Raw genomic sequence first — 23,603 nt, 5'->3', positions numbered from 1 at the left:
TATCTATCTATCTATCTATCTATCTATCTATCTATCTATCTATCTATATATCTATATATCTATATATATATCTATATATATATATATCTACATATATATCTACATATATATCTACATATATATCTACATATATAGTATATATATAGATATACTATATGTATACTATATAAAGGCGCAGATCATGTCTGAATCTGTATTGTACTAACGTGCATGTTACTTTTTAGTCAGGCCTGTTAGTGGGAGTCCCAGGCATGCTCAGCGGAATGCATCAGGCACACCAACTTTACGGGAGGTACGCGTTTATTAATATTCTGAATTTTATCTGCATACAGGCACGTAATAGCTGTTGTCATGACCCTGGTTTCTGGACCTTCTGCAGTTCTTTCTTCTTTTATACAGGGCGTCTGAAAAAAATTGACATTATTTAAAATGTAACCATATGGACCAGGCAAACAAAATTAAATAGGCTTTATGTTGAACAACAAACGATTTATTGATTAATATTCAAACAAGAGCTCCTGTAGGATGTACGTTCTTTTTACCTGATTTCTCAAAGCTTCACAAAAGTTCACTGTGCTTGTGACACAACATATGCAAAGTCAGCTAGTCACGTTCCAACACCTTTTCATTTTTAGTGATTGTCGTTCTTCACTTTATTAAAACAAAAGGAAAAAAGAAAAGGTTTTGTACATTTTGTTAAAAGTTTAAATCATTTGGCTATGTTACTAGACTACCAAATGTTTTTGGAAGTCCTTTATTATTTTAATTAACTTTGTCACCCTTCCTTGTTTGTAAATTTCCTTAATGTAATATGCCAGTTTATGCATTGCTTTCCAATGTTTTATTAAAACAACATCAAAGGCTTAATTTAAAACCAAATGCTCAGGTTTAAATACTTAAGGTGTAAGTGAAAGTACGGTCGATGTGACTTCTGAGTGGAAAAAGTCCTTTCTTCTAGTACAGTTGTTGAGTTGTATTTATCCATTGTCTTACTCTAGGTGCCTACTGCCTACGTGCTTCAGAGGCACATACTTGGCAAAAAACTAATTGGATACTATGATTCGTGTAAAATAATGTTTAGTTTTTAAGTGTTTGTTTCAACAAAGATGAATTTACACATTCTTTGTTTCTCTAGGTTACCGTGGAAAAACGTGGTTTCCATGGCAGCAGATGTGGCCAAAAATGGATTTAATGTTACTCATGACTTGGGTAATTGTAGATTATTATTTCTTCAGAGACTGAGCCAAGCCACCATCTTTAATTACAAACACAGCAGCATTTTCTCCAAGCCTCTCTGTTGCTTTAATTAAAATAAAATCATACTAACTTACAGTATTTCCACTTTTGTTACTCTTCTAAATCTCCTGTTTCTCTACAGCTGAAGCGCTGTCTAAAATGAAGAACCAAAGCATGTCTGCTGCATTTCGGGATTTGTTCCTCCCCAATGGCCAGGCCCCCCTCTCTGGACTGTTCACCCGACGCATTGACTTAGCTGCCATTTTGGATGCTGTTGCAGTCAAAGGAGTATCTGAGTTCTACAGTGGGAATCTGGCACAAGAAATGGTGGCCGCAGTAAGAAAATATGTTTTTACTCTTAATTTTACAAGAAGTCATGAATTCTGCATCGTCTCTATGTCAAGTCAGATTTAACCTGCAAACACAATGTCATTTTACTTACACTGTAGGATTTATATTTGTTATAAACTAACTTTCACCAATGCAATACTCTAGATAAGTCTAAATATTTAATAAAAAACACATTACTATGTGTAAAACCGTAATCTTGAAATAGCAATTCTGGTTCAAATTCGAGATATTGTTATATGCAATTTATCATATCATTTGCACCTTACTAGGCCTGTTGCAATAAACAATAAATCAACTAATCGCATGATAAATGAAAATTATCAACCTCATTTTCATTTATCGGCTTTATCGTTTCTTTGAGTCTCTCTTTCTACCGAAGACACTGGATGACAAAAGGCTCAACTCCGTTGCTCTTCACTGACTCCTGCCTTTCTCTTTTCTCTTTAAAATACATTTTAACCATCCAAAATTGTGTTTCTGGATTGTTAAAAGCAGCTAAGCTGAGAAGCTAAGCTACGAGCTAAACTAACAGGCCGACCTCGGGGAAAAAACCTCTGTCTTGTCGAAGCTCCAAAATTCACGGTTGAAACCAGTGCCTTTGTGTAAAAAGTTGTTTTTCTCTGCAAAAAGAAGATGAGAACTTGTTTACTTTTTTTTTTAAATTAAAATATTTGTGTGGAAAATGCTATGCTAAAGAGCTCAAACCACACCGAGAGTCCGCCATTTTGAGATCTGAAGAGAGACAGCCCATGTCACGTCAAGGGGCCTCCCTCCCATTTTTCTTAGAGACACGCTGCTAGCTCCCTCACTATCCATCCTTCGGTTCAAACAGTCTAATACTGCCATCTGGTGGTCGAAAAAAGGTACTGCACGCAAAACAAATTTAAACATTTCTTCTTATATTTGACAATAATTACTAATTATTGTCAAATTTCAACTAATATTATCGTTTATCGCAATAATTTCTGACACTTAATCGCCCAGCAAAATTTGTTATCGTGACAGGCCTACTCATTACGCTTGTAGAAGGTGTGCAAATAAAAGATTAAGTTAGTCTGAAGAGAAATGTAGCTTCATTGTGACCAATTCCCTTGAATCATTGGAGCAAAACAAAATACTTTCTAGGAATACGTTTCACTTTCTAACACTTACTCGCCAATGCTGGATATAATGTAGACAGTGTGGAAAGCAATGCAAGCAGTCAACAGGATTTAGATGACTGTGTAGAAAAGGACACTTTCGATGTAAACACAAGTAAAGCACTTCTTTTTTATGGCATGAGGTAAACAAGTGCTAAGATTTAAAAATAGCTTATTTAAAATCAGAGATTATTACTGTTGTAACTACAGAACCTTTTGGGAAACATTTATTTCCAGTAATGCAAACAGTTGTCAGCTTGTTCAGCTTGAGCAGCTTCTGCTTCTACTGCGAGTTTTTTTTATCTGCTTCAGTCATTTCATCCTAGGTGTGTTCTTCTCCATCAGATGCACAGCTGGGGAGAAAACAAAAGGCTGCTCTTAAGTATTTATATAAGAACCAATATATTGTGCTTAAGAGAGATAACAGTAGCTGGGCTTACAGGCATTGAGCAAATGTACACAAAAATACATGAAAAAGTTGACAAGAAGATTTTTTTTTTCATCTATTGTCTGTTCAAGGCTGTTCAAGACAGGAACAACTGCTATTTTATTTGTGACATAGAAGCTGAGTGGGAGTATCAAAGATGTTTTTAAGCCAACAGTAGATGTAGCTACAGAGATGACTCAACACCAGGATCACAGCTTTCTTATCAGTAATGCATTGTCACTCAGCTGATTCAATAAAACTTCCCTACTGTTTAAACAGTGATGTGGTGCTAGGCTGCCTCTGTTTTGTTAAATTATTTCTGTTAAAGCAGCTAAATGCTCTAAAAGATGGACCTGTGTTAGCCCACAGCTAATGCTGTGTTGTTTTGTGCAAACACTGGTTACACCTTGTTCCTGATTATTTTCCTTGAAAACTTGCCCACCCCGCTTTGTGAGGTAAGAGGATAGGCACATGAAAACCTGGCAGTTATGGTTAGGGACTCTCTGTACTACGGTTCAAATAGGCGATGCTCATGCATATTTATTTTAATCACTTCTTTCACTGATAAGCATCAAAAATTCAACATGAAAATAACCAGTTTGTACACAGGCTAAAAATCTGAAAAATGTATTTATTTCTTTTAACAGGCGCAAGAAAGAGGAGGCGTGCTCACAGAAGATGACTTTAGAAACTACAGCACAGTCCTAGAAAAGCCAGCAGAAACCACCTATCAGGGTGCGTGTTCAGTAAGAATTAATGTCAGAGTCGTTACAGAAACGCCTCTAATCTGCTTAAGGACCACAGTTGGGCTGGATCACTTGTCTGATTAATTATTAGCCTTACGTCTTTAATTTGACAGAAAGGAAAACTGTACAAACATTACATATCTGGATACTTTGCTCTTTCTAGCCAATTAAATTCATATTACCCTCATTGTATGTATTTACCGGTAAATGTTTGTACATCTGACGATATAATTTGCACACTTAGTGTAATATCAGAAACCTTAAAAAATACTATTTGACATACAGTTTTTATAGGTTATTGTTTTGCTTTTATTGTATGAAATGGATTATGTAGTTTGTTTTGTATGTGTTGGAGGGTCCGATTCTCAGGCCAGGTTACATAAATCAAATGTATAATGTACTACTTTACTTGGAAAAAATCATAAGCATACTGACATAAATTATGTTTAGTCTGCATTAGACAATAACCAACAGTTGTTTCCAACAGTTTACTGTGAGTTTTTGCTTTACCAATTATTATTACGTTTTTTGTTTGAAGGATACCATGTAATGGCTTCTCCAGCCCCACATGCAGGTGTTGCCTTGATCACTGCACTCAATATCCTTGAAGGCTACAATATTACAAACCAAGTGCCCAGAAATGGCACCTACCATCGCATCGCAGAGGTAATTAAATGACTGTTTCACCACTGCACCATACAGCAAATGGTGTACACAATATAATTATTTTAGTTTTTACATTGATAAAAACCTTCCAGGCTTTGAAGATAGCATTGGCCCTGGCTAGTGGGCTAGGAGACCCTTTATATGACACCTCTGTCTCAGAAATTGTTGCAACAATGCTAAGGTAAGAGTTACTCCACCTTCAAAAAGTGATGTCAAATGTAGAAGCATCGATCTGTCCCATTTCATTAAGACATTGACATAAAATCCTGCTCTTTGGTATTCCCTTCTTCTAGTAAATCACAGGCTTTCCTGTTCCGCCAGATGATCAACGACTCTATGGCGTTCCCTGTAAACCACTACACTTCAGCCTTTACCCTGGAGGATGGTGCAACAGCTGCTCAGGTCATGGTCATGGGTCCAGACGACCATGTTGTATCAGTCCAGAGGTATCTAATGTTTAAACTTAATGGCAAGTTGTTTAACAAAATTCAGGATACCGTTCAAAGTTGAATAAAGTCACATGAAAACATAGATTTTTGTTATTTTTGTTTTAGTTCACTGAACAAACCTTTTGGCAGTGGGATAGTGACTTCTTCAGGAATCCTTTTGAACGGCCAGATTCTGGACTTTTCCTGGCCTAATAAAACTCAGAACTTCTCGCCCGACCCGGTAATCATCTTCATCTTTATTTAACTGATTTATTTTGATGGATTGTTTTTGTAGCTATCTTCTTTTTTTTTGTTGCTGTAGCATAACGGTGTTCAGGCTGGAAAAAGACCCAGGTCCTTCCTGATGCCCACAGCAGTACGGCCTGCTATGGGAGTGTGTGGCACATATGTAGCTGTTGGGTCATCCAATGGAGCAAAAGCTCTCAGTGGCATCGCTCAGGTTAATTATTAATTTACCAATATTAATTACTATAGACATATGGAAATGAGGCTTGTACTGTCAATTTACATCTCAACTTTGTCCCCAGAATTACCTCATTATTGTTTAGATGTCAAATGTCTCCTTTTGATTCTACACAGGTACTGATCAATGTTCTGTCTTCACGTAAAAACATGAGTGACACTTTAGCGTATGGACGACTCCACCCTCAGCTGGAGCCCAACACACTCCTGGTGGACTGTGAGTTTTTCCTTCTAGCTCCTCTCTTGTTGGGTTCAATCTAAACATTATGACACTATTTCATTTTTAATGGCTGTGCCAAACTTTATTTATTGTGTTCAGAGCTTTTTTTATTTTTGTTATAATTGTTTTTTTTGTCTTGGTCAAGTTAATTTAAATTGCTTTCAAAACCATAAAGAAAACAGAAATAATAAAAGAATAGTTCTAATTTGGAAGTGGGGGTGTACAGAGTAGTTATGAGTAGTAGTCAATATCTTACATGCAGTTGATAGCAGTCAGATTGATCTTGTTTTGAGGAATCAAATAGAAATTATTGTTTTTAATATTTAATTTAATCAGTATTCTGTGTTAAAATATACTGTAGAGTACAACATTTACTTGGATAACTTGCTTAGATGATGGACATTCATTTTGATTTTACCTTTTTGTTAGCTACTAATGCACATGCTCAAAGTTAGTATTTTGCAATGCATTGTGGAATATATAGATTTTTTTTCATTGAACCTTCATTTATACAGGTTAGTCTCATTGAGCCTCGAGGACTCATTTACAAGAGAGACCTGCTTTTAACAAAGAACACAGATGACAACAGTAGACAATCATAAAAAAGCATATACAATGAAAAGTAAATGATAAAAGTAAAAAAAGAAACAAAAACAGTTAATATAAATGCCTACATTCTGTCCTTTACCATTTAAATGACTTTTATTTGTTGTTGTCATACAATTTTTATTGTCACTGATGATGATAACCACCTTATCCAATGGAAAAAAATCACAATTATTCTTAAATTTAATGTTTCAACTTTGTGTTCACTTTTATCAACGGTTGGCTTGGATCCACCCTCAGTCTAAACAGTGTCCATACCTACTTGTTTCAGCTGTGCTCCGCTGTCATTCATCTTGACACCTGGCAATATTGCAACATAAAATACAGAGAAAACCAATTTATAGTTACATTTTTATATAAAAGTCCATCAAAAAAGTAGGTGTAATAAGCTTTAAGAAACTCACTGCTCATAGGTGTGCCATACACACAACCCAACTTGGGGGAAAAAAAATATGTAGGAAGTCATTCAGTCTTTATTAAAGGGGTCATAAATTATTTTCTGTTATGAATAATGGGTTTAGAAGCAGAATTTTCTCTGATTTGACGACAAAACTCAATTCCACTGTTCTACTGAACACATGCAATGTTAACTTTAAATCAAGTGGCTTTTAAACCCCAAAATACATTAAGGCAAAGACTGGTTCATCCCAAAGATCCAGTCCCCCGGCACAAACAGAGTAATGTTGTGTATGCTGTTCAGTGTCAGGAGGGCTGTGATCAGTCTTACATCAGGGAAACTAAACAGCCACTGGTCAAAAGGATGGACCAGCACAGAAGATCAACATCATCAGGTCAGGACTCTGCAGTCTACACTCATCTCCAGGCCAGCTGTCACTCTTTCAGGGATGAAGATGTTCACATCCTGGATAGAGAGGAAGGATGGTTTGAGAGAGGAGTAAAGGAGGCCATCTTTGTGTAAAGAAACTGTCCATCATTAAACTGGGGTGGAGGCCTCCGGGTTCAACTGTCCCCCTCTTACAATGCTGTGATTGCTAGTATCACTCAGCCCTCTGTGAATAGTAAACAGCCATCAGTGTGCTAATGATCCATTGTTAGGCTGATGGTCCTTCTTGAGCATGTGATCAGCTGGTTTTGGTTGTCAGCAGCAAAACTGGTTGATCCTCTCTGAGAAGGTGCTATTTAAGAGACTGAGCTGAAAACAGCACCTCAGACTGAGGAAGTCTCTCGGATGAAAGATGAAACGTTTCTACATTTTTTTGTTGTTGTTTTGCTTTGTTTTGTTTTTTGAATGTCCAGAGGACCAGATTTAACTTTTTTAGATTTTTCTACCTGGATTATTGAGCATGCATCAGGAGGTAGTGTTCAATATTTTCCATGTCAGAATGAATGAAATCGTCAGATCTCAGACAAAAATTGGGTCATAAATATGAGGGGAAAAAAACATAAATAAGTCGCTTTGCTGTATTAGTCGCAGGGCATGCTAATTTATGCAAAAAGGTGTGACTTGTGCAGCAAAAAGTACAGTAATGTTGATCTGGTCATCCTCTGTAGTGAGAAGAATAGGATCTTACTGACTCTTAAGTGCTAAATTGAGCATTTTTGTTAGTTGTGGACACAACATGCAGATAATGCACTCTATTTAAACATGCTGGGATCACCACCCTTGCTATGTGAACACTTGAGTTACATTTGAATGACATGTTAAAAGAAAGTTTGAACATGCATTTCTTCTCTTTTTGTCCTGCACATCTTCTACAGCTGAGTTCTTAGAGGACGACGTGAAGCTGCTGCAGGCCAAAGGACACAAAGTTGAGAAGATGGATGTCCTTTCACTGGTGGAGGGCACACAGAGAACCAATGACCTCATCATGGGGGTAAAGGACCCCCGTAGTGCTGACGCCTCAGCTCTTACTATGTCTAACATGCCTTAGTGTGTTGCTTCTTCTGATATTTGCTCATATTATGGCAGGGGATAAATCTAGTAGCTTATTGAAGAAGGGAAAATAAGGCTGCACCAAAGAAATAAGCTCAGCAGGACTGAGCAAGTGCTGTTTATTTAAGATCAAAATGAGCAAAACACATTCAGCTTTCTCTGGGCTGACATGATAGAAGCCTTTGTGATTTGCTCACATTAAATATTAGAAAGCAACACTACTTCAAATACAGCACATCTTCTTACTGTGCAGCCACAATGTGAAATGTTTTAAGTCCATCTCAGCTGTTGTTTTTAAGTCCGCTGTTTGTATTGTGCTGAGCTGGACACAGAAATGAAAGATTTTGTTTTCCAGTTCACTTTAGAGAGAAACAGACTTATAAGAGAGCTTTCACCTTTTTTAATGTGAAGGGGAAACAAAAGAAATATAAACAGGAATGTCTATTAATGCTTTTTTTTCCTGAGATTCTGTGGAGCACTTTGCTCTACTGATGTACAGTAAAGAGTTTAGAGGAAAACTACTGAGGAATAAATTGACTCATTCCAAAGATTTGCCTTTAGAAAATTAAAATGCCAAACTGGTAAGTATCATTAATGGCAAAGGCATGATGTGCAGCATGTTTTATCCAGCTTTATTACCTTTTCAGCTGCATTTCTTTTGGAATAACAAATAGTTCAGAGCATCAGAATCAAACCTTTGCTTCAGTATATTTGGACAAGATGATCCTAAAGTGAACACGTAAGCTACCTGCTCTTTATATGGCATATAAGTGTGATTAGATGTTGTTTGATACAGCTGCTGGAGCTTTAGCTGTTGTAATCAATCATCGATGTAGTGGGACTGCGTTTAAACACACTGGCACAAAACACTGAAATGTGATTAGAAATGTGCATCACACCTCAGTTTATTTTGTTTAGCAAGATCCTTATATTGATTTCAAAGAGTTTTAGAAACTGATAATTATGTTCAGTGGTTGTATTTAAATGCAGAGTTTTAATAATTTAATGATCTGTATTATTTAGTTTTTATTTTTAGTATGTGAATTAAGTTTTTTTTTTTTTTTTTTTTAGATGGGGGTTGTGCTTTCTCTAGGAAGAGGAATAACTGGATTTTTACAAAAATAATTTATTGTTCTATTTTTATGAATATTTTCTTGACTGCATGTGTTATTTACTTACACGTAAAGCTGTGCATCAGTAAGTGCACCTTAGAAAATGATGTCATGTTTATTTTGGTGCACTAGTGTTTTAGATTGTAGTAAAAAGAGCAAACAACCTCTTGTAGACTTTTTTGTTAAAATTAATTTCTTGTTCCAAATGATCAAATAAATTCTTAATTTTAAAATTATTCGTGCTTGTCTTTTGGTGTTTTTGCTGTAGAGTGCTCTACCTTGAAGCACGTTAGTTAGCACAATACTTAAAGTCAGATTCCTTTGTGCTTTGATCATTCCTGCACTGTTCAAATCCAGAAAAAAATATATTTGCACACATTTAATAATAAAGAATGAACCATCTTTTGTTTTACATCCTGTTTTTCTCCTAAACACATAAAACAATGCACTGAAGACAAGGGACACCACAACAAGAAAATACCAGACTAAAACTTGTTACCAGTGTTATTAATCACACACGATTAATCAGTTGTGCAATAATGTGTTATTAATTAACACATGATTAATAACAAAGGCTGATACGGGATTAACATTTGTTATAAGGCCAAAATAGAGAGAGAGAAAAAAGTATGATTTGTTAATTACAGGTGTGTGTTTGCATGTCATCATGACTATATGACACAATTAGGTGAAAAAAGGTTTCTAGTGAATAGTAATAATAAACAGAATTTGCAAGCATTTACACCAATCTATAATTATTTAGTCAGAGTCAGAGTTTCTTTTTTGTCATTCGCACCTCATGTGGTACATGTGGTGGAGCGAAATTATGTACGCAGGGTCCCAGTTACATCCAACAATGTTAATGTTTACAATCCCACTGCAGCAACCACAAATAATAATTTAGTTGTTCTGTTAAAGCAAATAGCTTTGTTCATATGATATCAGTTGTATTTCATTCTGTTGACTATTTCAATGTCTTTTGTTAAAAAGTCTTGATATTCATTTTGATAATGAGTTAACCATTTTCAACCATTTAGTTAATTAGAATTTTATTTTGAAAAGCTGAACCGGAAGCAGCATCTTTGTTCTAACTCCGTGTGAAATTCATGTAATGTTAGCCTGACTAGCAAGCTGATTTCGACTGGTTGGAAATACTTTTAGATGAATATGTTTGGTAAGGTGTTTGCTTTTTAATCATGATGATATTTAGGAAGTTTAACTAAATTAAATCGTAAGCTAAGACTCGCTGCTTGGATGCGTTCGGGTTTGATTACCGGCTGTGCTAGCGGTAGCTACATAGCTAATATTTGCTAACTGGAGTTGTCGGACAGAAGCCAGCAGGAACTGCTTTGACGTTAATTTTGATCTCCTTCCATTGTGCTGTTGAAGTCGTTTAAATATCATGTTTGGACACTTTTTGCATCAGCATGAACATGCATAATTACACAAGGAACATGAATGTTCTGGGATCATTTTGTTGGCTTGAGTGTTAGCTTCAGTTTTTGTTGAGGCCCGTAGTCTTGCCGGGCCGTTGACTTAACCAAGTTAACCATCGTTTATTGAAATACATTTATATGTAAAATTAACTGGCATTAAAAAAGGCACACGCTAATTAAAATGTCGTGACTACCATCCACAACACCTGTAATCCTTCAATACTTTTGCTATGTAAGCAGATCATCACTGGTCAAATATGTCACCTCCAGTTATTAGTTGTGTGTCTCACTGTTTATTATTACGGCCTTATAAGTGTTTTGTGTAGTTTAAAATGAAAGATTAATTTATTTGTTAACCTATTTTATCTCACTTGAATTGTGCAGAATAGATATTTAAGTTTCTGACATTCATTAGTTGGCTGACCACTTTGTCATCATGTTTCTTGTGGTGCCTTGTATTTGTAATTAATTTTAGTCTGTGTAATGTGTGATTACAGCATAAAACCATTCAGACGCCACTCCTAACTCGTGGGGAGGATGGCTCACCAACATTCCCCACCTGAGATGTCCCAGAAGACTGATCTCCTGGAACCTGATAATGAATCAGACGGGGATTCTGGTGTTGGGGAAGATGCAGGAGAAGATGCTGATACTTGCAATCAATGCAGTGTAGCTGAAGAAGATAAAGACTTAGAGATGGATAGTATGAAAGAGAGTGATGGGGAGTATGAAGACTTCACAGTGTTTGTTGCCTTTCAAGGGAACATGGAAGATGAGGACTTCTCTCAAAAACTTGACACTGTCCTTAGTGGGATACCTAACATGCTTAATTTGGGTTAGTTTTCTTTTACGTTTTAAATTATCCTTTTGTATAACTGTGTATTAACAATGATAAACTTTCCTATTGCTTTTATCAGTAACATTTAACAAGGGAAATTGAAAGTGAATATGTAGAAATGCTGTAAATAATAATGAAAACTCAAACACTCCTCACAAATGTCTTGCACTGGTCTTCCTTTCTAGCATTTTTTTAACCTACAGGTTTCTTAGAAAAATGCAGTGAGGCAGTATTGAATTAGTTGCAAAACCAACTGTGTTCATCAAATTATTGTCTTTCAGACTCTGAGCGGCTGCAGCCACAACATGTGGAGCCATGGAACAGTGTCCGTGTTACCTTCAACATTCCTCGAGATGCTGCTGAGCGACTCAGACTACTGGCCCAGAACAATCAGCAGCAGCTCAGAGACCTGGGTATTCTTTCTGTTCAAATAGAAGGTAAACGACATGCACTAGGCAGAATTTATTCCTTCACTTATTAATTCGTTCATTCATTCATTCATTCATTTTGTCTGTTGCACCTCAAATGTATTTGATGTATTAATATCATTTTCATCTTTGTGTTCAGGAGAGGGAGCAATTAATGTGGCTGTGGGACCAAATAGAGCACAAGAAGTCAGAGTGAATGGACCAATAGTTGCACCTGGTCAGATGAGAATGGATGGTGGCTTTCCAGGTCAGACTGGTCTAGGTATCTGATTGCTGAATTTAACTCAAATTACTACAGACTCTTCTTTATGGATAATTATTTTCTAGCTATCAGAACCAGTTTTAGATAAAGAAGTGAAATGTGTTGCTTGCCTCTTTTTGTAATCTAGCTTTCGTCATTTATTATATTTTTTGTTCCTATTAATTATTAGTTACTTGATAACATTTGTCATGAGCTTATTTATGAGTAGTTAATCAATATACATTTATGTCAACAAGGAGGGGTAAGGATGACCAATCCATCTATGGTTCCCCCTGGCCCTGGCATGGTGGGTCAAGCTATGTTACCAGGCAGTAGTGGACAAATGCATCCTCGTGTTCAAAGGCCACCATCGCAAACAGGTCTAAATTATATTTTATTTTTTACATATCAATTTGATTACAAAAAATGATAAAATCATAGCTTTGAGAGGACAGTAATAGATGCACCATTCCTTCTGTACTCACAGATGTGATGGATCCTATGATGCCAGTTATGTCCGTTCAGCAGCAGCAGCAACACCAACTTCAACACCAACAGGTTGCTCCCCATGGTTCAGGCTCCATGTCTTCTCAAGCTGCCCATCACATGCAGGCTCTGCAGGGAGGGAGACCACTCAACCCAGCTGCACTGCAGCAGCTACAGCAACAGCATCACCAACAGCAGCAGGTCCAGCAGCAAGTTCAGCTCTCCCAGCTTGGACCCAGACCTCCGTTCAACCCTTCGGGCCAAATGGCTGCACCTCCTGGCTGGAATCAGTTACCATCTGGTGTACTTCAGCCACCAGTGGCTCAGGGAGGTCCTGCATGGAGAAAACTTCCACCCCAAGGTCAAATGGTTCAGCGCCCACCTTCTCTAGCTACAGTTCAGACCCCCAATCATCCCCCACCCCCATATCCATTTGGCAGCCAGCAGGCAGGACAATTATTTAATGTCATGGGCCAAGGACAGTTACAGCAGCAACAACAGGCAGGGATGGGTCAGTTTGCTGCTCCCCAACCTAAAGGCCAACAAGCTGGCCCCAGTGGGGTCACTGGACCACCCAGACCCCCACCGCCTCTTCCATCAACTTCTGGACCACAGGGCAACCTCACTGCCAAGTCCCCTGGATCATCCTCGTCTCCTTTCCAGCAGGGATCTCCAGGGACGCCTCCCATGATGGCTCAGAGACCTACCACTCCACAGGGTTTCCCTCAGGGTGTTGGCTCACCAGGTAGAGCAGCCCTCGGCCAGCAGGGTAACATGCAGCAAGGATTCATGGGAATGCCCCAGCATGGACAGCCTGGGGCTCAAGTTCACCCAGGTGAGTAGTTATTAGTGCCTATGTTTTATTTAATTGATATTCCAATCAGATAAAGTTTTGTTTTCTGGTCATTGCAAATGGTCAAGTGAAAATTATAATGTGAAATATATTCTTGTTTTATCAATATTACTAACACTGATTGCAGGTATGGCAAAGCGTCCTATGGGCTTTCCAACTCCGAACTTTGTCCAGGGTCAGGTGAGTGCAAACACCCAAGGAACCTCTGCTGGTGGAGCAACTCAACAGCTACAGAACAACCCAGCAATGGCTCACACAGGTAAAGTGTGACACAGCAGATGTGTAGTTTTGTTTTAACATTACCGTTGTATTGATCTACAATGTACTGTATTACATTTAGGCGAAAATACAATACATTGTTTGTCATGTATAAGAAATGTGGGAATGCTTCAGAATGGCTTATTTTTTCCTTGAGTGTGAAGTGTAAATAAATTGTCAGGAAAACAATATACAGTATGTGGTTGGATTAATATTTAAGCACGAATACTATCTTTAGCATTGTAGTCTTCAACCACCAGTAAATTTTTGTTTTCCTTGAAAGAAGCTAGACCGTAAACCTTTCAAAGTGGTTTTGAGCAGTAGTTCTTCAGACTTTTTTGAAAATTTCTGCCTTTGGCTTTCGGCTGTTATTTTTCACTCCTTTTCAGTCCAGTTCCTGTACATAAACATTTAGCTTTTTTCGGTATTCCATGCTTTAAAGACATTTAAAAAAATCCATGAAAAATGGACAAGTTCAAGACAAAATACAATGCTGATTGTCTAAAAAAACTCTAGGTGTCTTTCTCAAGGACACCATGACGTGGGCATGGCGGGGAGTTGAGCCTGCGACTTTCTGGTTCCAAGTCAGCTGCCGTACCTCTACACCATCTTGGCTCCTATCTACATGAATATTGAAATCTCTTATTATTATTGTATCAGCATTCAGTAATAAGTCAGACAAACATTCTGAGAATTCAAAAACAGAATAAGGGCCTCGTGGATGACGAATAACATCAAGTAAAAGTGGCTTTTCTGATTTTTGTTTTGTATGATAAAGACTGAGGAACACTGACTCAAAAGAATTCTAATTAACAATTGGTTTAGCATTTATTTGCAATATATTTGTTAAGATAGAAGCCTTTTAAATATTCAACTTACTACTGATTTTTTTTTGTTTTAGTATTTTGAAATAGCAAGTGTTACAATGCCAGCAGCAGCTTGTTACATGTTCTAAGAGGTGCTAAAACATTTTTTTTAATTCAGTCTTTCATTTTATACCAGGAACCCAGCCATCAGCCTCTACACCAAATTCAATGCAGGGACCACCCCATGTCCAACCTAATGTTATGGCTGCTCAAAGTAGCATGGCTGGTCCACCTCCTGGTTCAACAGCTGGACCTAGCATGGGCCAACAGCAGCCTGGCCTCCAGACCCAGAAGATGGGCCTCCAGCATCAGGTCCAGCCTGTGTCCTCCTCCCCCAGCCAGATGGTTCAAGGCCAGGTTGGAGGTCAGACTGTCCTTTCAAGGCCCATTGGTCAAGGGCAGAGAGGAGGGATGACCCCACCTAAGCAAATGATGCCACAGCAAGGCCAGGGGGTGATGCATGGGCAGGGTCAGATGGTTGGAGGCCAAGGGCACCATGCCATGCTTCTGCAGCAGCAACAGCAGCAGCAACAAAACTCGATGATTGAACAAATGGTTGCTAATCAGATGCAAGGAAACAAACAGGCATTTGGAGGCAAGATTCCACCTGGAGTTATGCCTGGCCAGATGATGCGTGGCCCTTCACCAAATGTTGCTGGAAATATGGCTCCGTTTCAGGGACAAGTCCCACAGCAAATGACTCCTCAGCAGCAGCAATTAGTTCAAATTCAGCAGCAGCAATTACAACAACAGCATCAGCTGCAGCAACAGCAATTACAACAGCAACAGCACCAGCAGATGAACCCACAACAGCCTCAACAGGTTCCAATCTCTGGCAATCCTAATCAGAGCATGAGCATGCATGGGCAACAAATGAGACTCCCTGCTGGTCATCATCTCATCCAACAACAACAGTTGCAGCAGCAGCAGCAGTTTCAGCAGCAACAACAGAAACAACAAGCTTTGTTGCAACAGCAGCAACAACAGCAGGCAGCTCAGCAGCACCAACATATCATAGGGGATCCCAATAGTGGGGCAGGAGACATGGGTGTACAGCAAATGGTTCCTGATATGCAGGCGCAGCAGCAGCAAGGCATGATTGGAGGCCCTCAGCACATGCAGATGGGAAATGGACACTTTGCAGGTCACGGCATGAACTTTAACCCACAGTTCCCTGGACAAATGCCAATTGGAGGACCTTGTGGACAGCAAGGTGGCTTTCCAGTTAGTAAAGATGTTACATTGACTAGTCCACTGCTAGTCAATCTCCTGCAGAGTGATATCTCAGCAAGCCAGTTTGGACCAGGAGGAAAACAAGGAGCCGGTGGGGACAATCAGGCCAAACCTAAAAAGAAGAAACCTGTGAGAAAGAAGAAGCCCAAAGATGGTGACGGTCAACAGCAAATTGAGGGACCTGGGTAATAATTCAGATCTATTACGTTTTTATTATCTTGAAAATTCATTCTCAACATTAATGGATAATTCATCTAATAATTAATATTTTTTGGCTCTTAGTGGTCTTGAAGGGGCTGCTGGCATGGAAGATTCTGAAGTGCCAAATCTGGGTGGAGAACAGGGTTTGAACTCAGAAAACCCAGTCCAGAAACTCCCTGATTTTGCCAACAGGCCTGCAGGTAAACTAAATAATTTTAAAATTATAATTAATTTGTTTTAATTTGTAGTCATGTACTCTTTTAAATGATTTTTATTATTGTTAAGGTCAAATTTATTTAAGCACATTTAAACAAAGATGTTGACCAAAGTGCTGTACATATCAGAGAGTCAGAGTTTCTTTGTCATTCGCACCTCATGTGGTACATGTGGTGGAGCGAAATTATGTACACAGGGTCCCAGTTACATCCCACAATAAAATATAAAAGAAAAACAATGACAACATCTAAGATATGAACTAAGAAAAACATCAACTAAATATACTCTAAGCACTCATAAAAACATTATGTCGAACATCAGCACAACCATGAACATGAGTCTGTGTGAGCAGATGTCTGTTAAATACATCTTTACAAAATAAATAAGTAGTGTTATTTAAAAATCATTCCGTATATGCCACCGTAAACATTGCACCGCCCTATAAGTCACATCAGTCCAAATATGTCTGATAAAGTGGAAAAATCCATAAATACGTCGCTTCGCCGTCGTATTAGTTGCATCTATTATGCATCACCGCTGACAACCCAGAAATGTGGGCTGGTGTTGTGCCAAAAATTGATTGGCTGCCAAATGGTGGCAGCGGGAGTGTGCACGGGAGGACTTTTAACAAGATTAACACTTAAAAACAATATTTTGTTTGCTCGAAATTATAGCAAAAGTGTCTCAGTCTAACTTTTCCTTAATAAATGCACTTTGACGGTCAAAATTAGCTGCATTTCGCCGGGGCGGTGCGTCGAAATTAAACTGATTTGACGGTTGCTCCAGGCAGACAACGGTGGCAGTCTATGCCAAGCCGATTGTGTCATTAACAGCCACTATTACCTTTTACATGATACAAAAGCATGCCATACTACTCGACTGCCATCTAACGTCTGCAAATGGTAGTGCTCAATATTTTCAGTCAGAATGAATGAAAACTGTCATATCTCAGCCAAAAATTGGTTTATAAATATGGGAAAAAATCCATAAATACGTCGTTTCGGCGTATAAGTCGCATGAAGGCATGCAAATTTTTGAAAACTCTGCAACTTGTAGGTTGAAAAATACGGAAATAAATATTCCATTAAATAAATAAATAAAGTCTTAAAATAAATAAATAAATTTTGAAATAAAAAATAAATAAATCTTGAAAAAAATGATAACTAAATATTGGGAAAGAAAAACCTAAACATTTCCATTTAAATGTTTTATTTCATGGGAACATTTATTTATTTAATGGAATAATTATTAATAATTTTAAATAACACTATTTATGTATTTATTTTTGAATGAAATGGCTCTCCATAATGAAAGGTCCAGAAATATTTCAAATAAAAAATAATCTTTCAAATAAAAAGAGCCTAGAAATAATTATAATTGTGCCTTGTTTTGCTTTCCACAGGTTTTCCCAGTCAGACAGGGGAGCAAAGAGTACTGCAGCAAGTACCCATGCAGTTTATGCAGCAGCAGCAGCAACAGCAACAACAACAACACCACCAACAACAACAACAACAACAACAACATCAGATGCAGCACATGCAACAACAGCATTTACAGCAACAGCAAATGCAGCATCAGCAGCAGATGCAACAGCAGTTGCAACAGCAACAAATGCAACAGCAACATCAATTACAGCAGCAGCAGCAGCAACAACAGCAGCAGCAGCAGCAGCAACAACAACAACAACAACAACAACAGCAGCAACAGCAGCAACAACAACAGCAACAACAACAACTACAACAACAACAACAAATACAGCAGCAGCAGATGATGCAAGCTCTCCAGAATGCTCAAGGGCAGCAAGGGATGACGGGGTCACAAACATCAGGTCAAGGCCAACAACAAATGCATCCTCATCAGCTGCAGCAGCAATCTCAGCAGACACACCTGCAACAGCAGGTATTATGTGCATACTTGATGGTGTTTGGTGTAAACACAGTAGATTTTTTATCTTTATGTTGCTCTCCATTTTACTTTCTAGCAGCAACAACAGATGATGATGATGATTAAGATGCAACAGGAGCAGGCAAAGAATCGGATGCCCATGCCCCCAGGACAGCTCCCTCCTCGGGGTATGGCTAATCCAACAGAGGCGCAGAGACATCCTGTTTCACAGCAAAGCAACATGCCTGTAATGATTAGCCTTCCAGGACATGGAAGTGTTCCACCATCACCTGACAAAGCCAGGGGCAACCCCTTGATGGTGAACGCACAGGTAGAGGGCCAGTAGTAATGTGCATAATCAATCATCTGATGAGTTGTAAACATGTGAATATGTCACTATTTATTTTTAGAAACGTGTGCACTTATTGAATTTCATTTCACATTTTCCAGCTTGCAGGTGCTGCACGAAGAATGTCCCATCCAGATGTAGGGCAGGGTACCCAGGGCACTGGATCTGATGAGGTCCTTACAGGTGCCCTCTCAAAGCAGGATAGACCTGGTGGCTCAGATATCGGGACACAACCAGGAAATGGGACACAACAGGTTGTGTCTAGCCAGAATTCCAATGCTCATTTGATGAAGCAAGGCTCTGGTCAAACACAAATGCCTCAACATACTGGGGCTAGTCCCCAGCAGCAGTTACCCACTCAGCCTCAACAAGGAGGTCACCTGTCTAGCCTTCATTTTCCTAATGCGCCTACCACTTCACAGAGCTCCAGGCCTAAAACCCCCAACAGAGCCAGTCCAAGACCTTATCATCATCCTCTAACTCCAACTAATCGCCCACCCAGTACTGAGCCCTCAGAAATTAACCTTTCTCCGGAAAGGCTAAATGCTTCAATTGCTGGATTGTTTCCCCCTAAAATTAACATTCCTCTCCCACCAAGACAGCCAAACCTTAACAGAGGATTTGACCAACAGGGTCTGAACCCAACAACTCTAAAAGCAATTGGGCAGGCCCCTCCTAGTTTAAATCTAACAAATAACAATGGCAATGCAGGAGGAAATAATGCTAACAGTCAGATGTCTTCTGGGGCTGGTGTGGGGGGTTTAGGTACTAAACAAGACAAACAACCTGGAGGCCAGAGTAAAAGGGCAAGTCCTAGCAATAGTCGTAGGTCAAGTCCAGCATCTAGCCGCAAGTCAGCCACCCCAAGTCCAGGAAGACAAAAGGGGGCAAAAATTACGATCAACTGCCCTCCACACCACCAGCAGCTAGGAAACCCTCAAGGGCAAACAATGATGCTAAGCCCTTCCTCAGTACCTCAGAGTCCAGTATCTATGCCTTCACAACAGAGTGGAGGCATGGAAGCACAACAGACCCAAAGCCCTATTCATGGGCTTCACAGTAACCCAGCTGATGGTGTCAGGGAAACTCAGGGAATGCTTACAGTTGAGCGACAAACACCTCAACCTCAGTCCCAAACGTTCAGGGATTTATCAACCCCCAGAATAACAAGTCCTCGTTTGCCAGCACCCCAACATTCAAAACCTGATGCGGAAGTGCAGGCAAGCACAGCTGATAGACATTCAGCACACAAAGCATCTATACAGGACCTTGAGGTTTCACCTGCTCTCAGATCAGCTCCGACATCCCTCAACCAGTTATTAGATAACACAAGTGTTTCAAACATGCCACTTAGACCAGCTCAGAGTAATACTGTTGTAATAGGAAAAGACAGCCCTAGGTCTGCTTTGGATCCAGATAGACCAGTTTCCACAAATTCCCAGAGTTTCTCATCTGTTGTTACCACTGTTTCTGAGGTTAAACCTAAACCGACTCCTTGTATTCCTACTAGTAGTCCTGCCATGCAGCTTACCTCAGTCCCCAGCTCACATCTTCCCACTAATGTAAACTTGAGTACCCCTCTTGGCCTTAACCCAAACTCCATCACTAGTCTTGTTAATCCGAATTCAAGCATAAATTCAATGGCCAATCTTTGCAGCTCAGTCAGCACTAACACTAATGCAACCCCATGTCTTAGCACCGGTACAGTTGCTTCTGGTCAGAACAGTTCTACCTCCGCTGTTAGTACCAGCTCTGTTGCAAACCCAGCCAATTCAGTTCTTAAACCAAGTCCTAGTCCTAAACCTATGACAAGTGTTCCCTCAGTCATACAGATCCCTGCATCTTCAACCAACATTTCCCCTAATCAAATCAGAGTGTTGTTTGCACCAAACTCCATTACTTCTGCCCCCACTACACAGGTGTCTGCATCTATGGTATCTACTATGATGGCTGTCCCAAACAAGAACATTAGACCTCAGGACATCAGACAGCAGAGTTCCGGTTCACGACCAGCTCAGTTTATCACAACCACTCCTGTATTTATCAACCCAGTTTTTCAGGTCACTGGTTCTTCTGTGTCTCCCAATACAACAGTGGTATCACAGTCAGTCACCATGGTGGGCTCTATCCAGGTGTCAGCTGCAAACATCCAACTTTCTCCCGCTCCAACGTCCACACAATCATCAGGGGCTACAATGACTAGTACTCAGCTCACAAAAAGTGCTGTTGGACAGGTTCATGTAGCCAGTAACCAGTCCTCTTCAGTCCCAGTTGGTACTCTCGTAGCTCCTCAACAAATTAACCAAGGAAATATCAAAACAGAACATCTGGGGGACACAAGTTCTTCTCAGAAATCTGCTCTCCCTGTGTGCCAGCCACCTGCCCATCAAAGTCAATCAATATCTTCTTTTCAGCCACCTCTGGCTTCTCCTCCTCCCTGTTCTAGTCCTGGAGTTGTTAACACAATCCGAAAGAGCCCTGCTTCTCTATCTCAAGCTTCCCATGTGAAAAGTAAGCTTGTATCAGCACCTTTATCTGTTTCTGGCTCAGTTGACTCTCAGCAAAGCACTGTAGAAAAGCCAATACAAGGGCACCAAGGGACAGTCCCTCCACAAGTTTTTATACCTCCTGCTAGTTCAGCTGTTCAGACTGAAGCACAAGCTCCCCATACTACTGCTGTTGGATCAAACAGTACCTTGCCTGCAGTTTCTTCTCAAGTCTCTAGCCAAGTTACTGTTCGTACTCAAATTGCTGGCCAGGCTCCTGTACTCTCATCAGCTTCAGTCTCAAGCCAATCACAGGCAGTAAATTCTCAAACACCCATTGTGACTGCCATTGGTGCATCTACTGGGGTCTCTTCTGGTGCATTGCTTACTACAGTCACTCCTGTACAAACTCCTGTACCGTCTGTTGTTCCAATTGTTGCTGCACCAGGACCTACTGAGGCACCCCACATCCCATCCACTTCTACCATTGTCCCCAGTGTAGGTTCATCAAGCCAACCTGACCCTCCATCTGCAGAGCCTTCCATGCCACCATCTGCAGCATCTGCTGAATCCACTCAAACCACTTTAGGTACATGCACTGTTCTTATCAGGTCAACAGATCATATTCTTAGCATGATATTTAAGGCTAGGCTTATTGCACATCCATCATTACACCAAATGACACCGGTTATCAGGTTATATTCGGTAAATCTACATTTTACCCAGGAAAGAGAAATAAATACTTATGAAAATGTTTTGTGACTTTATTGGAGCAGGAACAGGTAGGCGTGGCCTTTTTTAAACACCACTCATTCATGTGGTTTTTTTTTTTTTCTTTGTCCATTTCCAGCACCTCTTCAACGAGAAGCTTCACAGGAGTCTGGCACCGCTGAGAAGACGAGTAACCATTTTTATTTTAAATTCCATGTGAACTTGAGAAACATTCAGCACTAGATGGTAGATAATTCTGTTTGTGTGTGTGTTTCAGGTGAAGAATTCTCAACCGGTTCAGAGCAAGGGTGAGATTATTTTTATCATGGTTGTTTTTGTTGTTGCCGTTTGGTTTAATTTGGATGTAAAGGATTTTTAGGATGTCTTTAAGTAGAGATTTTTGAAAACATGCCCTGATAGGTAAAAAAGAGATGCACAGACATTTCTAGCTTCATTGAACCACAGGGAATTTGATGGGCCTCAGGGGGAAAATGGTTAATAATAAAAATAAAAACCTCAGCCCTTGGTATAACTAGCATGTAATTATTTAAATATATGATAATACAATTTATCTCTCCAGTGATGTTTATGGCCATATCTCTTCGTAGGGATTGCCATATTTTGGTGGTAGTAAGAGTATATTTGTCCAGCTCACTTGATAGTTTACTGCTGTTTTTCCACTTCTATCACAGATGGGCAAAGAAAAGAACGACGCCCATCACCTTAGTCCCAAGGTATGTATAATAACATAAATGTGCAGCAAAGTCATAAGCAATGATCACATCAACATGGATGCTAGCAGGATGAAGATTGGCAGTATCTGTGGTAGATGAGGAAAAACAGCAGTGTCCTGATTGATATGTCTTTTGAGTAGAGCATAGTTGCATCTCCACTTTGTTTCTTCAGTAACACAAATATGTCTTCATGCTTTTTTGTTGTTTATCTGTCTGGTTCTCCCAGAGCTGCTGTGGAGAAGCCCAAGGGGCCAAGCAGGCGCAGCTCTCGAGCAGAGAAAGACGTCGAGGAGGAGCCAGTAACAGATAGTGGCATTAGGAAGAGACCAGCTAGGCCTGGAACAAGTGCTGCAGTAAAAGGTAATATATTCACTCATATGAGACGTCTTATCACTACACACATGCCACACAATCACTACACATATGCCACACAAAAAATGCACCATAATCTTTTTTTCACTAATAAATACACTTTTCACCAATACTCTTTCAGAAACTGCAGCGAGTCCCACCCAAGCCAAACGAAGGAAATCTAAATAGGCACAGCAACAGTTTACCTGTGAATTGTACTGTAAATGTTTGTGTTTGGTAGTTTGTCTCCCAATGTGAATCAGTTGATATTAGCTTCTCTGGTCTGGATTATAAATTTTCACTGGAGGAAGAAACCATGTACAGATTGTTTTAAACAAAATATGAAGCTATTGTTTTGTCCATACGTGTGCTTACAGTTTGTGTGAATGTGCTTTTTATATTAAATGCTGGATTAATCATGTGAAGAATGATATTGAAACTCACCATTACTGTATAATTATGCTGTAAAATCAAATAAATTTTTTACTGCTTTTGTTCTGTGAAAATATTTGTGTGCGTTTGTTATTTTAAAGTTGATCTGTTGAATTCAGTCTGTGCTTGAGATCCACAGATGAGTAGTATTAGCAGGAGTTTTATGTGTTTAGGTCAAGTAAATGTTGGGCCCTTGTAACTTTTTTTTATTTCTAGCATTGACATATATATTTGTGTGAATGCACTATTGTGATCCATTTTTCTTCCGCACGTTTTTCGGCATCTTTCTCAT

General features: G+C 39.4%; 2 protein-coding genes across 2 annotated transcripts in view; both read left to right on the top strand.

Annotated features, from left to right (window-relative positions):
• Nucleotides 1–8,448, top strand: part of LOC119416900 (glutathione hydrolase 7) — an 11,494-nt gene extending 3,046 nt beyond the window's left edge. The window contains exons 8-18 of the mRNA XM_037684093.1: nucleotides 225–292; nucleotides 1,136–1,209; nucleotides 1,379–1,572; nucleotides 3,801–3,888; nucleotides 4,438–4,565; nucleotides 4,658–4,746; nucleotides 4,859–5,011; nucleotides 5,120–5,234; nucleotides 5,316–5,453; nucleotides 5,594–5,693; nucleotides 8,022–8,448. Coding sequence (XP_037540021.1) covers nucleotides 225–292; nucleotides 1,136–1,209; nucleotides 1,379–1,572; nucleotides 3,801–3,888; nucleotides 4,438–4,565; nucleotides 4,658–4,746; nucleotides 4,859–5,011; nucleotides 5,120–5,234; nucleotides 5,316–5,453; nucleotides 5,594–5,693; nucleotides 8,022–8,194 — 1,320 coding nt within the window. The 3' untranslated portion in view covers nucleotides 8,195–8,448. The remainder of the gene's footprint in view (nucleotides 1–224; nucleotides 293–1,135; nucleotides 1,210–1,378; nucleotides 1,573–3,800; nucleotides 3,889–4,437; nucleotides 4,566–4,657; nucleotides 4,747–4,858; nucleotides 5,012–5,119; nucleotides 5,235–5,315; nucleotides 5,454–5,593; nucleotides 5,694–8,021) is intronic.
• Nucleotides 8,449–10,383: 1,935 nt separating this feature from the next.
• ncoa6 (nuclear receptor coactivator 6) lies at nucleotides 10,384–23,282 on the top strand. Its single transcript, XM_037684822.1, has 17 exons — nucleotides 10,384–10,482; nucleotides 11,242–11,579; nucleotides 11,864–12,019; nucleotides 12,150–12,272; nucleotides 12,509–12,631; nucleotides 12,739–13,572; nucleotides 13,718–13,849; nucleotides 14,851–16,132; nucleotides 16,230–16,348; nucleotides 17,767–18,263; nucleotides 18,346–18,579; nucleotides 18,699–21,672; nucleotides 21,934–21,984; nucleotides 22,072–22,102; nucleotides 22,487–22,528; nucleotides 22,755–22,888; nucleotides 23,022–23,282. The coding sequence occupies exons 2-17, from the start codon at nucleotides 11,282–11,284 to the stop codon at nucleotides 23,066–23,068; spliced, it is 7,077 nt and encodes a 2,358-aa protein (XP_037540750.1). The 5' UTR covers nucleotides 10,384–10,482; nucleotides 11,242–11,281; the 3' UTR covers nucleotides 23,069–23,282.
• The last annotated feature ends 321 nt before the right edge of the window (nucleotides 23,283–23,603 follow it).

Source organism: Nematolebias whitei, chromosome 11, assembly GCF_014905685.2.
Source record: "Nematolebias whitei isolate Nwh7 chromosome 11, NemWhi1, whole genome shotgun sequence".
Classification (NCBI taxonomy): Eukaryota; Metazoa; Chordata; class Actinopteri; order Cyprinodontiformes; family Rivulidae; genus Nematolebias; species Nematolebias whitei.
The sequence above is the reverse complement of the archived record's forward strand: the minus strand, read 5'-3'. Positions and strand labels throughout refer to the sequence as shown.

What these genes read in the sequence shown, in the direction of transcription:
- ncoa6 (XM_037684822.1), top strand. Translation starts at nt 11,282, where the DNA reads ATGGCTCACCAACATTCCCCACCTGAGATGTCCCAGAAGACTGATCTC. An exon ending in TCCAGGTCAGACTGGTCTAG is followed by an intron (nt 12,273 to 12,508) that starts GTATCTGATTGC and finishes TATGTCAACAAG; the next exon opens with GAGGGGTAAGGATGACCAAT. An exon ending in AACAAGTGCTGCAGTAAAAG is followed by an intron (nt 22,889 to 23,021) that starts GTAATATATTCA and finishes ATACTCTTTCAG; the next exon opens with AAACTGCAGCGAGTCCCACC.